General features: G+C 32.1%; 1 protein-coding gene across 1 annotated transcript; it reads left to right on the top strand.

The window, feature by feature from the left end:
• Positions 1-10,738: 10,738 nt before the first annotated feature.
• On the top strand, positions 10,739-12,979 carry LOC140180170 (uncharacterized). The gene is made up of 4 exons (XM_072220596.1): positions 10,739-11,128; positions 11,722-11,743; positions 11,834-11,976; positions 12,107-12,979. The coding sequence occupies exons 1-4, from the start codon at positions 10,739-10,741 to the stop codon at positions 12,977-12,979; spliced, it is 1,428 nt and encodes a 475-aa protein (XP_072076697.1).
• Positions 12,980-15,538: the final 2,559 nt, after the last annotated feature.

Below are 15,538 nucleotides of genomic sequence, written 5' to 3'. Positions count from 1 at the left end.
ATGAATAGTTAACCTGTCCCAAGTATAGGTTCATTAAGTCTATACTGAAACAGTTTAATTTTTCATATAATACCTAACCCTAGTCGCAACTCAAGGACTAACTATGTTGCCCTAGTTCGTTCACTAATCTCTGTCTGTTTCTGTCATTAAAACTTTACAGACTTTTTCTTCGATGTTCATCTCTTCTTTAACTTTTTATCTTTCCTTTATCTTTGCCTCACTAATATGTTATTACCACTCCCTAAGTGTTTTATGAAAGTAATTATGAGATTCTATGCTTAAAGTTGTCTTTCTAAAGCTTTTACAGAAAACTGCATTTTTTGCATTATTTTATTATTTTTATTAAAATATTCTTTTTAATTAAATATTATTATTTAATATTTTATTATTATTTATTATTTTATCATTAAATTTTTGAAAATTTTCTGAGCTTCTAGCATAAATGACACTAGTAACATATTTATTATGAGAATAGAAGATGTATGATGAGGCATTAGCATTGCTAAAGTCATCAGAGAGTGCTGGTGCTAAGCTGCACTAGTAAACTTTGAACCCGATTAAACTGATTTCCTGTTTTTAACTAAAACAGACCAGGTAACCTTATAATATCATTCAAGCATGTTCTAATACTAATATAATGAAAATATTATACTATTATCTCTCTTCTCTCATGAATCAAGTCTGGTTCATCAAACTGAGACTATTTACAGAAACCAGAATCAAAACTCCTAACCGATACGGTTCAAAAAGTAAGTTCTTCGTGACTGCGTTATCGAGCTTGCCTCAGAAAAGGTTCTAGCTTAAAGATGACATAATGACAATGAGGATTGAGATGCTTGATAATACATCAGAGGTGTTCCCTTTACTGATCTTCCAGAGGATTTCGTGCCTTCGGAAAAGATCTTGCGTACTCGGAAAAATAGGGTTGCTACAAAAATGCCCTTCCCCTTCTTTCCCAAAATAACCGATTCTTCTTCTCATTCACAGTAATACCAGTACCCAGTTCTTTACCTCAATCATAACTATATCTCTTCTTTTTCTTCTTCTTCAACTAAAATTTCAACAAAATTTCACCTACAATTTTAACAACAGCAACATAATTTCAACGGCAACATCAAAATTTCAAATCCCGAATAAAAAAAATCAAAACAGAGAAGAAGAACACAACAGCAACAAAATTTTAACATATCAAAAAATCAAAATAGAAAAACAGAAGAATGAAATAGAATCAGAAGCAAAATAGAAATAGAAAAATAGAAAAAAAAATAATGGAATCAATACCTAAGATGGAATTAATACACAGGATGGAATCAGAGTCAATAGCAACAGCAACAGTGTGATTAACAAAATCAGAATCAGAATAGAAGCAGAGTAATAAAAAATAGAAGCAGAATAATCAATTTAATCTGAATCAAAATTGGAAGCCAGCAGCGAAGAGTATTGGCGAAGAACAGCAGCGGCGAGCTAGCGAGGAAGAGGAGCAGCGACGAGATCCAACAGCGAGGACGCGAAGTAGCAGAGGAGCTTCGGCGACGACAATGGGTTCAACGGACGGCAGCGGTCGCAGCGGGCGCGATGGCGGCGACACTCCTCCTCTACCTTTAGCTCGTGCATCCCTCTATCTCTCTCTCTTTACGGTCAGCGTCACCGTGGCGGATCTAGCGATGACAGAGCAGCTCAAAACGGCGACGAGCGCAGTGCGACGATGGCCCCACATGATTCCCATCCCTACCTTGGCACCTTCCCTTCCCCTCTCCTCTCATGTTGTTAATTTTGAGTGAGATCTGGAACCCCTCCCCTCTCCCGTTAATGTGACCGAACAACGAGGAGCGGCAGCGACGGCGGCGGCAAGGAGCAGCAGCGCTTCCCCTCCCCTTCCCCACCTTTCCGCCACCTTCCCTTCCCTGGACACCCCCCACCACAACAAAGCGTGACTCATTTCTCCCCTCCCCCCTTCCCCCTTAACCTGTTTCCCTTTTTTTCTTTTTATTTTTTATTTTTTTAGTTAGGGGTATTTTCGGAATAAAAATTACAAATTTAGTAAAAATAATGATTTTAAAACTAAGTTAAACTTTCGGGACCATTTTGTAGAAAAAAAAAGCTGGAGACGAAAAAAATTTTCAGCCCCTACTTTAAGAACCAAAATCGTACTTAACCCATAATAATAATATTAATTAAACTTTTATTTTAATCAAAGCGGGTAAAGAAAAAAAAATAAATAATAATAATAATAATAATAATAATTTTATCCTTTCTCGAAATATCTTGTTATAATAAAATTTATATAAAAATTCTAATTAATTTAAACTCTAGTTATCATAAAATTAATTATGTAGAATATTTTATTATAGAAAAATTATATAACAACCTTAATTTATCCAAATTCAAATGATAATAGTAATTATAAAAATTTATTTAATTTTGCCTAACAAAATAATTTATAAGAAATAGCTCAAACTAATAGAATAAATCATAATTAAAAAAAATTAATAATCATAAAAATAAATTTAATTATTCTTAGTAAATTAGTTTTTAAAAATAAGGAGCTTCAATTAATAAAATAAATTATAACGTATTTATATTTAGATTTTTCAAAAATGCAGATCGTTATAGTTATCATATGCTAATTTTGGATTTAGGATTAAGTTAGACTTGATATCAATAATTAAGATGAACTTTCAAGTAAATTTACATGGGGATAAATTACCTCAAATTTAGTACTATAGTTCTAAATAGAAATAGATATATGTATATGCTAAGTAAAAGTGTGTGCTATATGTATAACATTATATATATAGTATAAATTCAAGTATGAAAATAAAGTAAACCTGGAATAATAAGATAGATAGATGGTGATAGAGGTATGAAGTTTCTTCCCATGACTTTCAAATAAAAAATTAAATATAAAAAGTATGCACTTTCTTAAAGTTGTTTAGCATGTAGTGACTTTTGAATTTTTCAAAGGCCAAGTGTGATAGTACATACACAAAAGAAAAATGTAAAGGATTCATTCTAATTCAATATTCAATATGTTAATCTATATTTTTAAGTATAACTCAAACAAAAATATTGCTTTTTCAATGTATAAATAAGTTAATATATTCTGTTGAAAATATTGTGAATTTAATTGAGTTTTGATTGATGTTAGGATTGAGGTTAGTTGAATTTGTGGGAACCGTAAAGGTGGATATATGCCCAATTTTAGGAGAAGTTATGTCAATTTTTTTAAAATAATATAAATGTTGAAGAATTTGTGTTGTATATATGTTAATTAGTGTTAATAGTATATTTTCTTTACAGACATGAGGACAAGTAGTAGAGATAGAACAAGTGGGTCTCGTGGTTGTGGTAGAGGGAGGATGTCCACCGGATCCCCAAGGATTGCTCAGTCATCGACCTCTACCCCGACTACCCCGTTGACCCCTATGACGTCACAGGTGGGTCCAGCGGACCAACAGTTCATCATGGTCTCGAATCCAAACTACGTACCTCCTTCTGTTACGCCTCATCCGCCCTCTACAGCTCCAGCGACAGGCCCGCGGTAGGCTATTCCTCAAGAGCAAACTGGTATGTAATTTATTTGTTAATATTTATTAATTATTACTTGAACTAATTGTTACTTGATTTATTTTATTAGTTGGTTTCAATATGTGTAGTATAAGTCGTTGGATTGTAAGACGATATTGGCAGAGACTTTCATGTATACCCATATGTTAAAGGCCAATAAGGTGAGATTTTCTTATGAGTAGTCTGCGACTCATTATGTGAGTTTTAATTAATTCTAACTTTGAAATTTATTCGGTTTAAAGTCAATTAACTATCATCCTAATCACAATGTGTGTTAAATAAGAGGACTACACGCATAGATTGAAGGTTGCAACCCAGCAATCTCAGTTTCCTAGTGGGGACGACCCTGCCAGTTTCGATGCCTCGATGGTAGATCCTGATAGGGTTTGGCGCGAGACTGCCTTTGAACCCTACAAGAATCGTATCTTCGGGTTGGGGTCGTTCTTTGTCAGTGGCCTTCGCACTTCTGCTTTAGCAGTTTCATCTACATCTGCCTCTACCACCAGCCCTGTCGATCCCGAAGAAGTAGTCGACTTGAGAGAGGAGGTATAGAAGCTCACACAGGAGCTTCACCAACAAGTTCAACAATTTGAGTAGAGGTACAACAAGCTTTTTGTACGTGTGGGAGGAGTCGTTGCCATCAGCTTGGACCTAACGGAGAAGTTAGAGCGGCTGGAGCGTTTGCTAATACCACGAGCATATAGAAGTGTACAAGGAGCAGATGCACACTTGAGGCAACGGTGCTACTAATACCAGCAGCAACGCCGCTGGTGGAGCACCGACATCAGCATCTACTCCGCCGTCTTAGCAGGGGGAAGAGGACGACAACGATGATTATCGGAATTCATAGGGTTTAAGGATTTAATTTATTTCATGTATATTCTATTTTATTCTACTTTGTTTTGCTTTTTATTATATTAAGATCATTGATATTTAATAAAATTATTATTTGATTTTTGATAACTTTAAATTTTTGTCCTAAATTTCTTCTCGTGGACTTCGTTGTTCTGTCTAGTTAACAAATACCTTTCTTCTACCACTAACTTTGGGAAAAGTTTCTCCAAGTGATTTGTTGCTAAATAATTCAGAAGTGTCAGGAAAGCATGCTCAAATAAACTGGAATGTGGATGTAGATCCCTTTTCTATTCTTGGAGACTTCTATTTGAATGTTTTCTATATGTACACAGTGCAATAATAATTATTAGATTGGATTTTTCAGAAATTGAGGTGGGATTTGGTAGATATGGGTAGCTTAAATGGAACACAGTTGAAATCTCAGCCAATCAACAATGCAAAGACTGGAAGCAGGCATTGGAGTGATCTGGTGGATCTTGATAATGGAGATATCATAACACTTGGAACAACATCAAAAGCAATTGTAAGTATTATGCCGGAATCTCCTTTACATGATGATCTTATGTCTATTTTTACATATGGAGCTCTTTAATGAAAATTTTCCACCCTTTTCACCTTCCAACGAAACATACCATAAGTTATTTTGTTTGCTTGGAACTATATTGTTCTCTTTCACACACAGATACTTGGAATGATATGCTATTGTAGTTAAATTTGTGTGCTCTTATAAAATCTTATGTGACTTTAATGCATTTCAGGTTCATATTACTAAGCAAAATTAGCAGCATATTCCCTTTGGGATGGGTATGGCAACAGATCCAATGGCTTTGCGTCGAGGAGGCAAAAAGCTGCCTATGCAGGATGTTTGCTATTATGAATTGTCTCTGCCTGGGTTGGATCAGGTTTGGGACTTATTCATAATACTCATTCAATTAAGGTTTCTTTTACATTTTCTTTTTTAATTTCTCACTTCTATTCACAAGAGTTATCTAATTTAACCTGCCTATGTTCCCAACCTGCAATTTGGAGTGTTTGGCATTTGCGATGGGTTTCTTATGTGACTTTAATGAATTTTAGGTTCATATTACTAAGCAAAATTAGCAGGATATTCCCTTTGGGATGGGTATGGCAACAGATCCAATGGCTTTGCGTCGAGGAGGCAGAAAGTTGCCTATGCAGGATGTTTGCTATTATGAATGGTCTCTGCCTGGGTTAGATCAAGTTTGGGACTTATTTATAATAATCATTCAATTAAGGTTTCTTTTACATTTTCTTTTTTAATTTCTGACTTCTATTCACAAGAGTTATCTAATTTAACCTGCCTATGTTCCCAATCTGCAATTTGGAGTGTTTAGCATTTGCGATGGGTTTCTTATGTGACTTTAATGCATTTCAGGTTCATATTACTAAGCAAAATTAGCAGCATATTCCATTTGGGATGGGTATGGCAACAGATCCAATGGCTTTGCGTCGAGGAGGCAAAAAGATGCCTATGCAGGATGTTTGCTATTATGAATGGTCTCTACCTGGGTTAGATCAGGTTTGGGACTTATTCATAATACTCATTCAATTAAGGTTTCTTTTTACATTTTCTTTTTTAATTTCTCACTTCTATTCACAAGAGTTATCTAATTTAACCTGCCTATGTTCCCAATCTGCAATTTGGAGTGTTTGGCATTTGCGATGGGTTTCTTATGTGACTTTAATGCATTTCAGGTTCATATTACTAAGCAAAATTAGCAGCATATTCCCTTTGGGATGGGTATGGCAACAGATCCAATGGCTTTGCGTCGAGGAGGCAGAAAGCTGCCTATGCAGGATGTTTGCTATTACGAATGGTCTCTGCCTAGGTTGGATCAGGTTTAGGACTTATTCATAATACTCATTCAATTAAGGTTTCTTTTACATTTTCTTTTTTAATTTCTCACTTCTATTCACAAGAGTTATCTAATTTAACCTGCCTATGTTCCCAATCTGCAATTTAGAGTGTTTGGTATTTGCGATGAGTTTCTTATGTGACTTTAATGCATTTCAGGTTCATATTACTAAGCAAAATTAGCAGCATATTCCCTTTGGGATGGTATGGCAACAGATCCAATGGCTTTGCGTCGAGGATTTAGAAAGCTGCCTATGCAGGATGTTTGCTATTATGAATGGTCTCTGCTTGGGTGGGATCAGGTTTGGGACTTATTCATAATACTCATTCAATTAAGGTTTCTTTTACATTTTCTTTTTTAATTTTTCACTTCTATTCACAAGAGTTTTCTAATTTAACCTGCCTATGTTTCCAATCTGCAATTTGGAGTGTTTGGCATTTGCGATGGGCATGGTGGAGATAGGGCTGCCAAATCTGCTAGCAGGTTAGTAATTTTAACATTTTATCTATTCTTGATTGCTTCTTCTATGCTCTTTCCTCAAAACTTCCGAATGTAAAAAAAATCTTAGAAACCAAGATTAGACCAAAAAAAAAAATAAATTTTCACAAAAGGTATTGCTTAATAATCAATTTTCCAACAACTTCCATTAATATTTATCTTCCTAATTTTTATGGGACATGCATGATTATGACTGTTATGGATCTAATAATTGATGCATTACTTTTTTTTTCTTTATTTCTTTTTCTTCTATTGTTCCTTGTTTCAGACTTTTTTCTGAGATATTTGCCAATTTATTTTCAAATTCATTAGCTCGAGAGAGGGTTTTATCACTTCGTGATGCTTCAGAAATTCTTTGAGATGCATTTTCTCAAATAGAAGCAGGCATGAATCACGATTGTGAGGTATTCTCCTCTGATCTAGGAAACATTTTTTTTTATCTTTGTGGATTGCTTTCTAGTCACTTTTATTAGTTTTATGGTTTATAGCTTTTAATGACGAATACTTTGCAGGGATGCACAGCAACAGTGCTTCCGGTGTGGGTTGTTTTGAGCGAACAGATTCATAATCTCAGTGAAGAGTTTTTTTAGCATGTTACTTAACAAACAGATTAACATATTAATAAGTTGTTAGATATTCGCTTGACTCTTTTAGAAAAGACTCACAAAAAATTAGAGAAGTTAGAATGGATAAATTGAAAAAGCCAAGAAAAAGAAGCTGAAACAGAAGAGATGGAATGCGGTTTATGTTAGTTATTACAAAAAGTTAGAGTATTAAGTAGTTCCAGTGCTGTTCTACTACCATCGCCGCCACCATAATCCTCATTCTCTTCGGATGAGAACTATTATGATGATGAGGATAAAGATGATAAGGATTATAGCTGATATTTTTAGTATGGTTGAACAATACATTGTCGATTATAGTTGATGTATCAATGTACTTTGTTTATGTATTGAATTGACTTACTTGTTTATAGTACTTTTCTTCTAGTTTGATAATACGTTAAAGTTGTTTATTTTTTGAAATACTATGAATGTTTGAATACAAGTTAGATGAAAATTGGAGAAAAATTTGTCTTTATTAAATTTATATTTATTTTTGTATGAAGACAGGTTTATTTTATAATAGAAAAATCTAAAAAATAATCTATTTTACCTTACTGATGGATTTACAAACAGAAAATTCGTCTGTATTCAGAGTTGTAAATGCTTTTCCACGATCCAATTACCGATAGAACATCTATCAAAAAATTTAACTCTAGTTACCGACAAAAAATCTATCAAAAAATTTGACGTTAGTTACCGACAAAAAATCTGTCAAAAAATCTGATGTTTCTAGTGAAATATAGGGGACGATTATCGAAGAAAAATTTATCAATAACAGAAATAAATCTATCGGTAAATTATCGACGAAAAAAATCAGTCGATAAATAATTTTCGATGAAGTTTTTATCGATGGACAAAATCTGTTGGTAACCAAAAATTTTCTATAATAAAAATCAAATTTATCTATAAATCCGTCTGTAATAAACAATCTTTTAATAGTAAAAGAGGATTTTTTCGAGCTGACACTAGCGTCATGTAAACAACACCTGTAGTAGAGGACACGATAGAGTCGAACCGTTTGTGGGGTGACATGATGGCATGAGTAAAATGGGAGAAAAAGACGATAACGTGAGTAAAAGTGGTGGAAAAAAATAGAGTGTACAATTATTTTTTTATTTTTATAGTGAATAATAATAAAAAATCAAATTATTATGATCAGATTTGGATGAGATCATATGATATTTTTTTTGTATTATTAAATCTTTTTATTACTGTTTACATTGTAGTTGATAAAATTGATTGGTACTTTGATTCTCTAGACTTTATTTTTTTAATTGACTGATAATGTAAAGCTTTAATTTTGACTTTGGGATGATGGAGTTGGTCAATAATGACTGCGTCAATACTTGTTCCAATTGATCATGTCTTTGTATCTAACTATCGGTGCCCCATATTTTATACATATAATATCAGCATACTAATTAAACAACTATTTAATTGTCTTCCAATATATAACTCATTATATAGTCGTAGCCTAGAGTTTCAAAATTCGAACTTCATATTGGAGACTATATATATTAATTTAATCACGGTTGCATTTTGCACTAATAACTAATGTCTGATGTGTGATGTTCCCCCCGCCCCCGGGCCCGCCCTACCCGCTAATTTTAAGTCTCCATGCATATTCCTTTTGTTGGCAAAATAAGTTATCTATTCTATTATATAAAAATCGGATGTCTGTACTTAATGATAAAACTGACGTGGCATATTTTGGAGAGTGTTTTTCGATTTAATTGTTTTAACTCATTCAATACAATTTATTGCACTGACTTAATTATATCAACTAATTAATTTCATTAGATATTTAAATATTAATATAATTAATATAATTTATTATAATTTATATTACTTAATTAATTATATTACATTAATTATAATTCGTTATATTGGTAAATTAGTCTTTTCATTTATAAAGTCTAAAATAAAATAAATAAATTGTTATTTATTCTAATTAAATTTATTTATATACTATATATGAATTATCGTTAAGTTATAAAATATAGAACTTGTAGATTGTGATAAAAACACAAATCAGAAAAAAAAAACGCATACAATTATAGAAGAATTAAATCTATTCTCTTTATTTATTTTTAACCATCGTTTTAGATTTTAATTTTTTTAAAAACCAGTGATAGTGGAATTTTATTGATGCTAGATAAAATTATAGAAGAATCAAATCATAATTTGCATTTATTGATGCTAGGTAAAATTATAAATTGTTGCTCTTTCAATCAAATCATATATACCACATACAAAAATAAATTAAATTAAATAAATCGAATTTGCATCTCTATATAAATCGAATTGAATAAATTCGATTTAGGCAAATACGTAGTAAATTAAATTCATAAGGTTCGAATTATATGCAACTTCTGAATAATTATAATGTTATGGATATTTTATATAAAAATTAATACAAAAATAATTTAAATTCTGTACAATATTTTTTTTTGTATTTATGAGCTATTAAAAATGAACGAAAAAATATTGTATGAAATTTAAATTTTTTTTGTATGGGTTGTCGTATAAAATACTAATATCATTATAATTATTTATTTTGAAACAGAGTACAACTAAGATTTTATTAACAATTTTAAATAAAATATTTTTATAAAATTTTGAAATTTTTTATTATGAGCACTTTTTGTAATTATTATAAATAATTTTATAAAATTTAAAAATGACTTAACAGATGTTATGAGTAAATCGTCTGACAAAAAAACTCATTACAAAATCGGTCGTATATGTGATTAATCGGTGAACCGTTAGAACTGGTTGGTTTTTTTTAAAGAGTTTTCAGTTTGTTAATAACTCCTTCAAACGGTGCCGCTTTGACTTAAAAAAAAAAAACTGAATCCCCAACGGCTTAAGCCCGTAACCCATTCCCACTCCCACACTTCTCTCCTCTCCTCTCTGAAATTGACGTGAAAATAAAAGGCCAAATCTATAACAGTTGAGATTCCTGATGAAAATAAAAGGCCAAATCTACATGGAGCTATTCAAAATTACATGGTATATGGTCCATGTGGTCCATACAACAAGAATTCACCTTGCATAAAGAATGGATCATGTTCAAAGTTCTATCCTAAAGAGTTTAGACAGTAAACACTCATTGATGAGACCGGATTTTCCAAATATAGGCGTACTGATAACGGTCGAACAGTAAAGAAAAGGAATGTGTACTAGACAATAAGTTCATTGTTCCGTATAATCCAGAATTGTTGCTCAAGTTCGGGTGCCACATAAATGTGGAATACACATGCCAAACAAGTTCTATTAAGTATCTGTTTAAGTATGTACACAAGGGTAATGACCACGTAACAACTACTCTATACAATGCTGGTGATCCGTCAGAAGCCACACAAGTTGTTGAGGGAAATTAGGAATTACTACGATTGTAGGTACATTTCGGCATGTGAGGCAGTCTGGCGTCTATTTAGATACGAAATTCAAGAGAAAGAACCATTTGTGATTAGACTTCCATTTCATTTGGTGGATGAGCAACATGTAGTTTATGGTGAAACTTCTAATGTGAATGATATCGTCGAAAGAGCAATATCTCATAAGTCCATGTTTTTGGGATGGATGGCGGCGAACATGTCATATCCCTATGCTCGAAGTCTGACTTATGCCGAGTTTCCAACCAAGTTTGTTTGGAAGGACGATTCTTCAAAGTGGTTTCCTCGAAAGAAAGGCTTCGCAATTGGAAGACTCATGTACCTACAGGTAATGACGAGTTTATATTCAATTTTGATCTTACTTATTTAATAACTTAAATTTAAAATCTTAACAGCCTATATCCCACGTCCATTTTATTCGATTTATCTACACTAGAAAATAAATGTTCAAATAACTTTCAACAGTTATAATCTGTAGATTATACAATTTTTTTATTTTTCTATATTTTTTAGGAAAATTATTCTTATGCGGATGTGTAGCTACATAATAATTAAAATAGCGTAGCTTAATCCATTTAACAACTTAAAAGTGGGATTTTAACCAAATTTTTTGCAACAAATATTGAAGAATATTACTAACGACTTCTCTTGAATACTCAAAGAGGATGTATGAGTTTTCGAGATATAAGAACAGTAAGAGGAACAATTTATGCTATGTATAGAGATGCATACTTCGCCCTTGGACTCTTGCAAGATGACAAAGAATTCATTGATGCAATTAAGAAAGCAAGCTCATAGGCCTCAGGATCATATGTTACGAGGTTATTTGTCATTCTATTAATATCCAACAATATCTCAAGACCAGAACATGTCTGGGATAGATGTTGGTATGAACTCTCAGATGATATTTTGTATCGACAGAGAGCTGTGATGAACATGAGGGGTGGGTTTTTATTAATTACAATGATAAAAGTTCTTCCTTATTGATCATTTTTAGTTTGATTGAATTTTTACAGTATCGTATAATATGCAGAATTAACAATGTCAGATGATGAGATTAAGCAGTTGTGCTTAATGGATATAGACAAGATCTTACATTCCTATGGTAAAACCTTGAAAGACTATCCTCCAATGCCTTTAGCAACTGAAGTTGATAGTTCTTTGTTAACCAAAAGGGTTATTAGGGAAGAGCTAAACTTTAACAGGGATGATTTAAAGAAAAATGCCTCAGACATGTTAGCCATCGCAACAATTGAGCGGAGATATGCATTCGATAAAATTGTTACAGCTGTGTATTGTGATGAAGGGGAGTTTTTTCTTTGTGTATGGTCATGGGGGTACTGGAAAAATATTTCTCTGGAACCTTATGTCTGCTGAGATTCGCTCAAGGGGTGATATAGTGTTAAACATTGTTTCGAGTGGTATTGCATCTTTACTTCTTCCCAATAGAAGAACGGCACACTCAGGGTTCAAAATACCGCTGAACATAACTGAGGATTCTGTATGTAACATCAAACCTGGTTCCCCTCAAGCAATGTTGCTGTTGAAAGCCAAACTTATAATTTGGGATGAAACTTCAATGGTTAGTAGGTACTGCTATGAAGTGCCTGATAAATGCTTGGGTGATATCCTGAGGTGTTCTCCAACATATAGCAAAGATTTGTCCTTTGGAGGAAAAGTGGTTGTACTAGGTGGAGACTTTAGACAAATTCTTCCTGTCATTCCACGAGGATCGAGACAAGATATCGTTCATTCAACCGTGAATTTGTCTTACCTTTGGAAGTTTTGTCAGGTGCTCAAACTAACAAAAAACATAAGACTCTCTGTAGAGAAGACTGCTTCAGATCAAGATGAGACAGAGCAATTTGGTGAGTGGTTATTGAAAGTTGGTGATGGTCTAATAGGTGACAATATGGATGGTGAATATGAGATATGTCTTCCAGTAGATATTGTTATTCCTTCTTCAGACCAAGCATTTGATGAGTTGGTTCATTTTTTTTATCCAAATATTTTGGAAAACATGTCCTCAAAGGATTTTTTCAAAGCAAGAACTATACTGGCTCCCACAATAGACATCGTTGAAGAGGTCAACAACCATCTGATGGCTATCATTCCTGGAGGGAAAAAATTATATCTTAGTTCGGATTCCATTTGTATGGATGAAGGAAATATAGAGTAGAGTCAACTAGATCTCTATGGTCCTGAATTACTGAATAGCATAAATTACTCTGGTTTGCCTCCACATAAATTAATACTAAAGATTGGTGTTCCGATGATGTTACTGAGAAATATTGACCAATTCAGTGGTCTTTGTAATGGTACAAGGCTATAAGTTAGGAAGTTTAGAAATCATGTCATAGAATGTGAAGTCTTAACGGGTAACAATGTTGGTCATATTGCTTTAATTCCAAGAATGAATATGGTACCAACAAATAAAACCGTCCCAGTTAGATTCCAATGAAGACGGTTTCCTATAATAGTATCGTTTGCTATGACAATTAACAAGTCTCAGGGACAAACTTTATCTCATGTTGGATTGTGCTTGCCCAAACCAGTTTTTACACATGACCAATTATATGTGGCACTTTCAAGAGTTAAGAGTAAGAGAGGTTTAAAAGTTTTACTTATGAATCACGTAGGAATATCTGCAAATTCAATCATCAATGTTGTTTATAGAGAAGTCTTTGAAAAAAATAGTATTCTAATGTAAATATTTTAATTTTATTTTAAATTCTGTATCAGTGTATAATTATTTGACCTTAAAAAATATAAAATAATTATTACTCACTTTTTTTAAGTTAAACTTTGATTTTAATAATAATTTTATAAATTTCTTAAAATAATAATTATTTTGTACTTTTATTTTAAATATCGAAGAATATAATTTTTTTTACTTTTATAAATTTTTCCGTGCTGAGCACGGGGTCATACACTAGTTTATCTAACATTGGGAAAGTTCACATATTGAGTTAAGTGTATATTTTCGATTAGATATTTCGTGGCATCGAAAGTGTTGTATAACATTATTCTTTTCCGCTCTTAATTTGTGGTCCGGAATCCTATGGGTATGAATTTTGTTCTGATAAAAAAAAAAAAAAAAAAAAGAGGGGCTACTCAATATACTGAGCTTGTTTGGGTGAGTTTTTGAGAAAAGATCTTTTTTTGAGTTATTTTTTTTTAAAAGATCTTATAGAGAAGTAAAAGTAATTTTATGTTTGGATATTTCATGTAAAAAGGTCTTTTTATCTATCAATTATGTTTGGGTATAACAATATAAAAGTACTTTTTTGTTTATTTATTACACGAAAAACATCTTTTTTTTAAGAAAAAAAGATCTTTTAAAAAAAGATGTAAATTACAGCTTCTCAAAAAAGATCTTTTTTTTATTTTACTAGTGCTTTTACTTTTACTACTAGAAATTTGCCAAACACGTTAAAAAATAAAAAAAGATCTTTTTTCATTGGAAAAAGATCTTTTTTTAACAAAATAAGGGCTTGTTTGGGTGAGGTTTTAAGAAAAGATCTTTTTTTGAGTTATCTTTTTTTTAAAAGATCTTATAGAGAAGTAAAAGTAATTTTATGTTTGGATATCTCATGTAAAAAGGTCTTTTTATCTATCAATTATGTTTGGGTATAACAATATAAAAGTACTTTTTTGTTTATTTATTACATGAAAAACATCTTTTTTTTTAAGGAAAAAAGATCTTTTAAAAAAAGATGTAAATTACAGCTTCTCAAAAAAGATCTTTTTTTTATTTTACTAGTGCTTTTACTTTTACTACTAGAAATTTGTCAAACACGTTAAAAAATAAAAAAAGATCTTTTTTCATTGAAAAAAGATCTTTTTTTAACAAAATAATAGCGCCCAAACATACACAATGACACCCAAACATGCACTAAATTATTCTTTTTAACTTTTTTATGAAAGCCATATCCAATGCCACGTGACTTGACAAGTAATGAGATTTTGCTTTTAGCATCAGTTAAGGGCATTTTTAATTCTTAAATATGGTATTTATACATGTACGCTACTATAATACTAGCGACTTTGTTAAGCACTGCATGTTCTCCTAAATCCTAAACCCTAAACCTTAAATCCTAGTTTAAACTACATTCTAGTTAAACCTTAGTTTTAGTAAGTGTTTGTTTTAAGGTTGTTGCTGACACACCAGGTAATTTGAAGGATATTAAATACTCTGCATTGTTGGTTCAGTATAATCAAATTGTAGATGTCAATTTATTACAACCAACTTGGGTTGGTCGAGTAGTCAGCTCACTCGTCCGCTTAAGCAAGTATCAGGAATTTGAATTCCGGCTTGTGCATGCAGCAACCTATTGGCCAGTGGTAGACCCTTAAATGGAGCTCCGATCCGTGACAAATTAGTCCTTGACTTGTCGGGTTGGGGGATACCATGGACAATAAAAAAATGTCAATTTATTACCATATCATTAAAAGATGGTCAAACATTTTATGGATTCAGTATTCTTTTCATTTTTATAGTATTGATTAATGATCCGTTTGCATTCTGAGTAGTTTTTCTTAAATTTTTCTGTTTTTTTCTTATTTTTATAAGTTTCATTACATAATCTTCCTTTAATTTCATTACTTTTAATATCATTTGCTATTTAGTATTTTCAAAGTATTTTTTAAAAAAATATAGGATTAAAGAGATAAAAATCAAGTGACAAAGAGATATTGATCAAAGAGCAAGTAAAGTACGTGACGACCCAAGTCATGC

The sequence above is a fragment of the Arachis hypogaea genome, chromosome 16 (genome assembly GCF_003086295.3).
Source record: "Arachis hypogaea cultivar Tifrunner chromosome 16, arahy.Tifrunner.gnm2.J5K5, whole genome shotgun sequence".
Classification (NCBI taxonomy): Eukaryota; Viridiplantae; Streptophyta; class Magnoliopsida; order Fabales; family Fabaceae; genus Arachis; species Arachis hypogaea.
The sequence above is the reverse complement of the archived record's forward strand: the minus strand, read 5'-3'. Positions and strand labels throughout refer to the sequence as shown.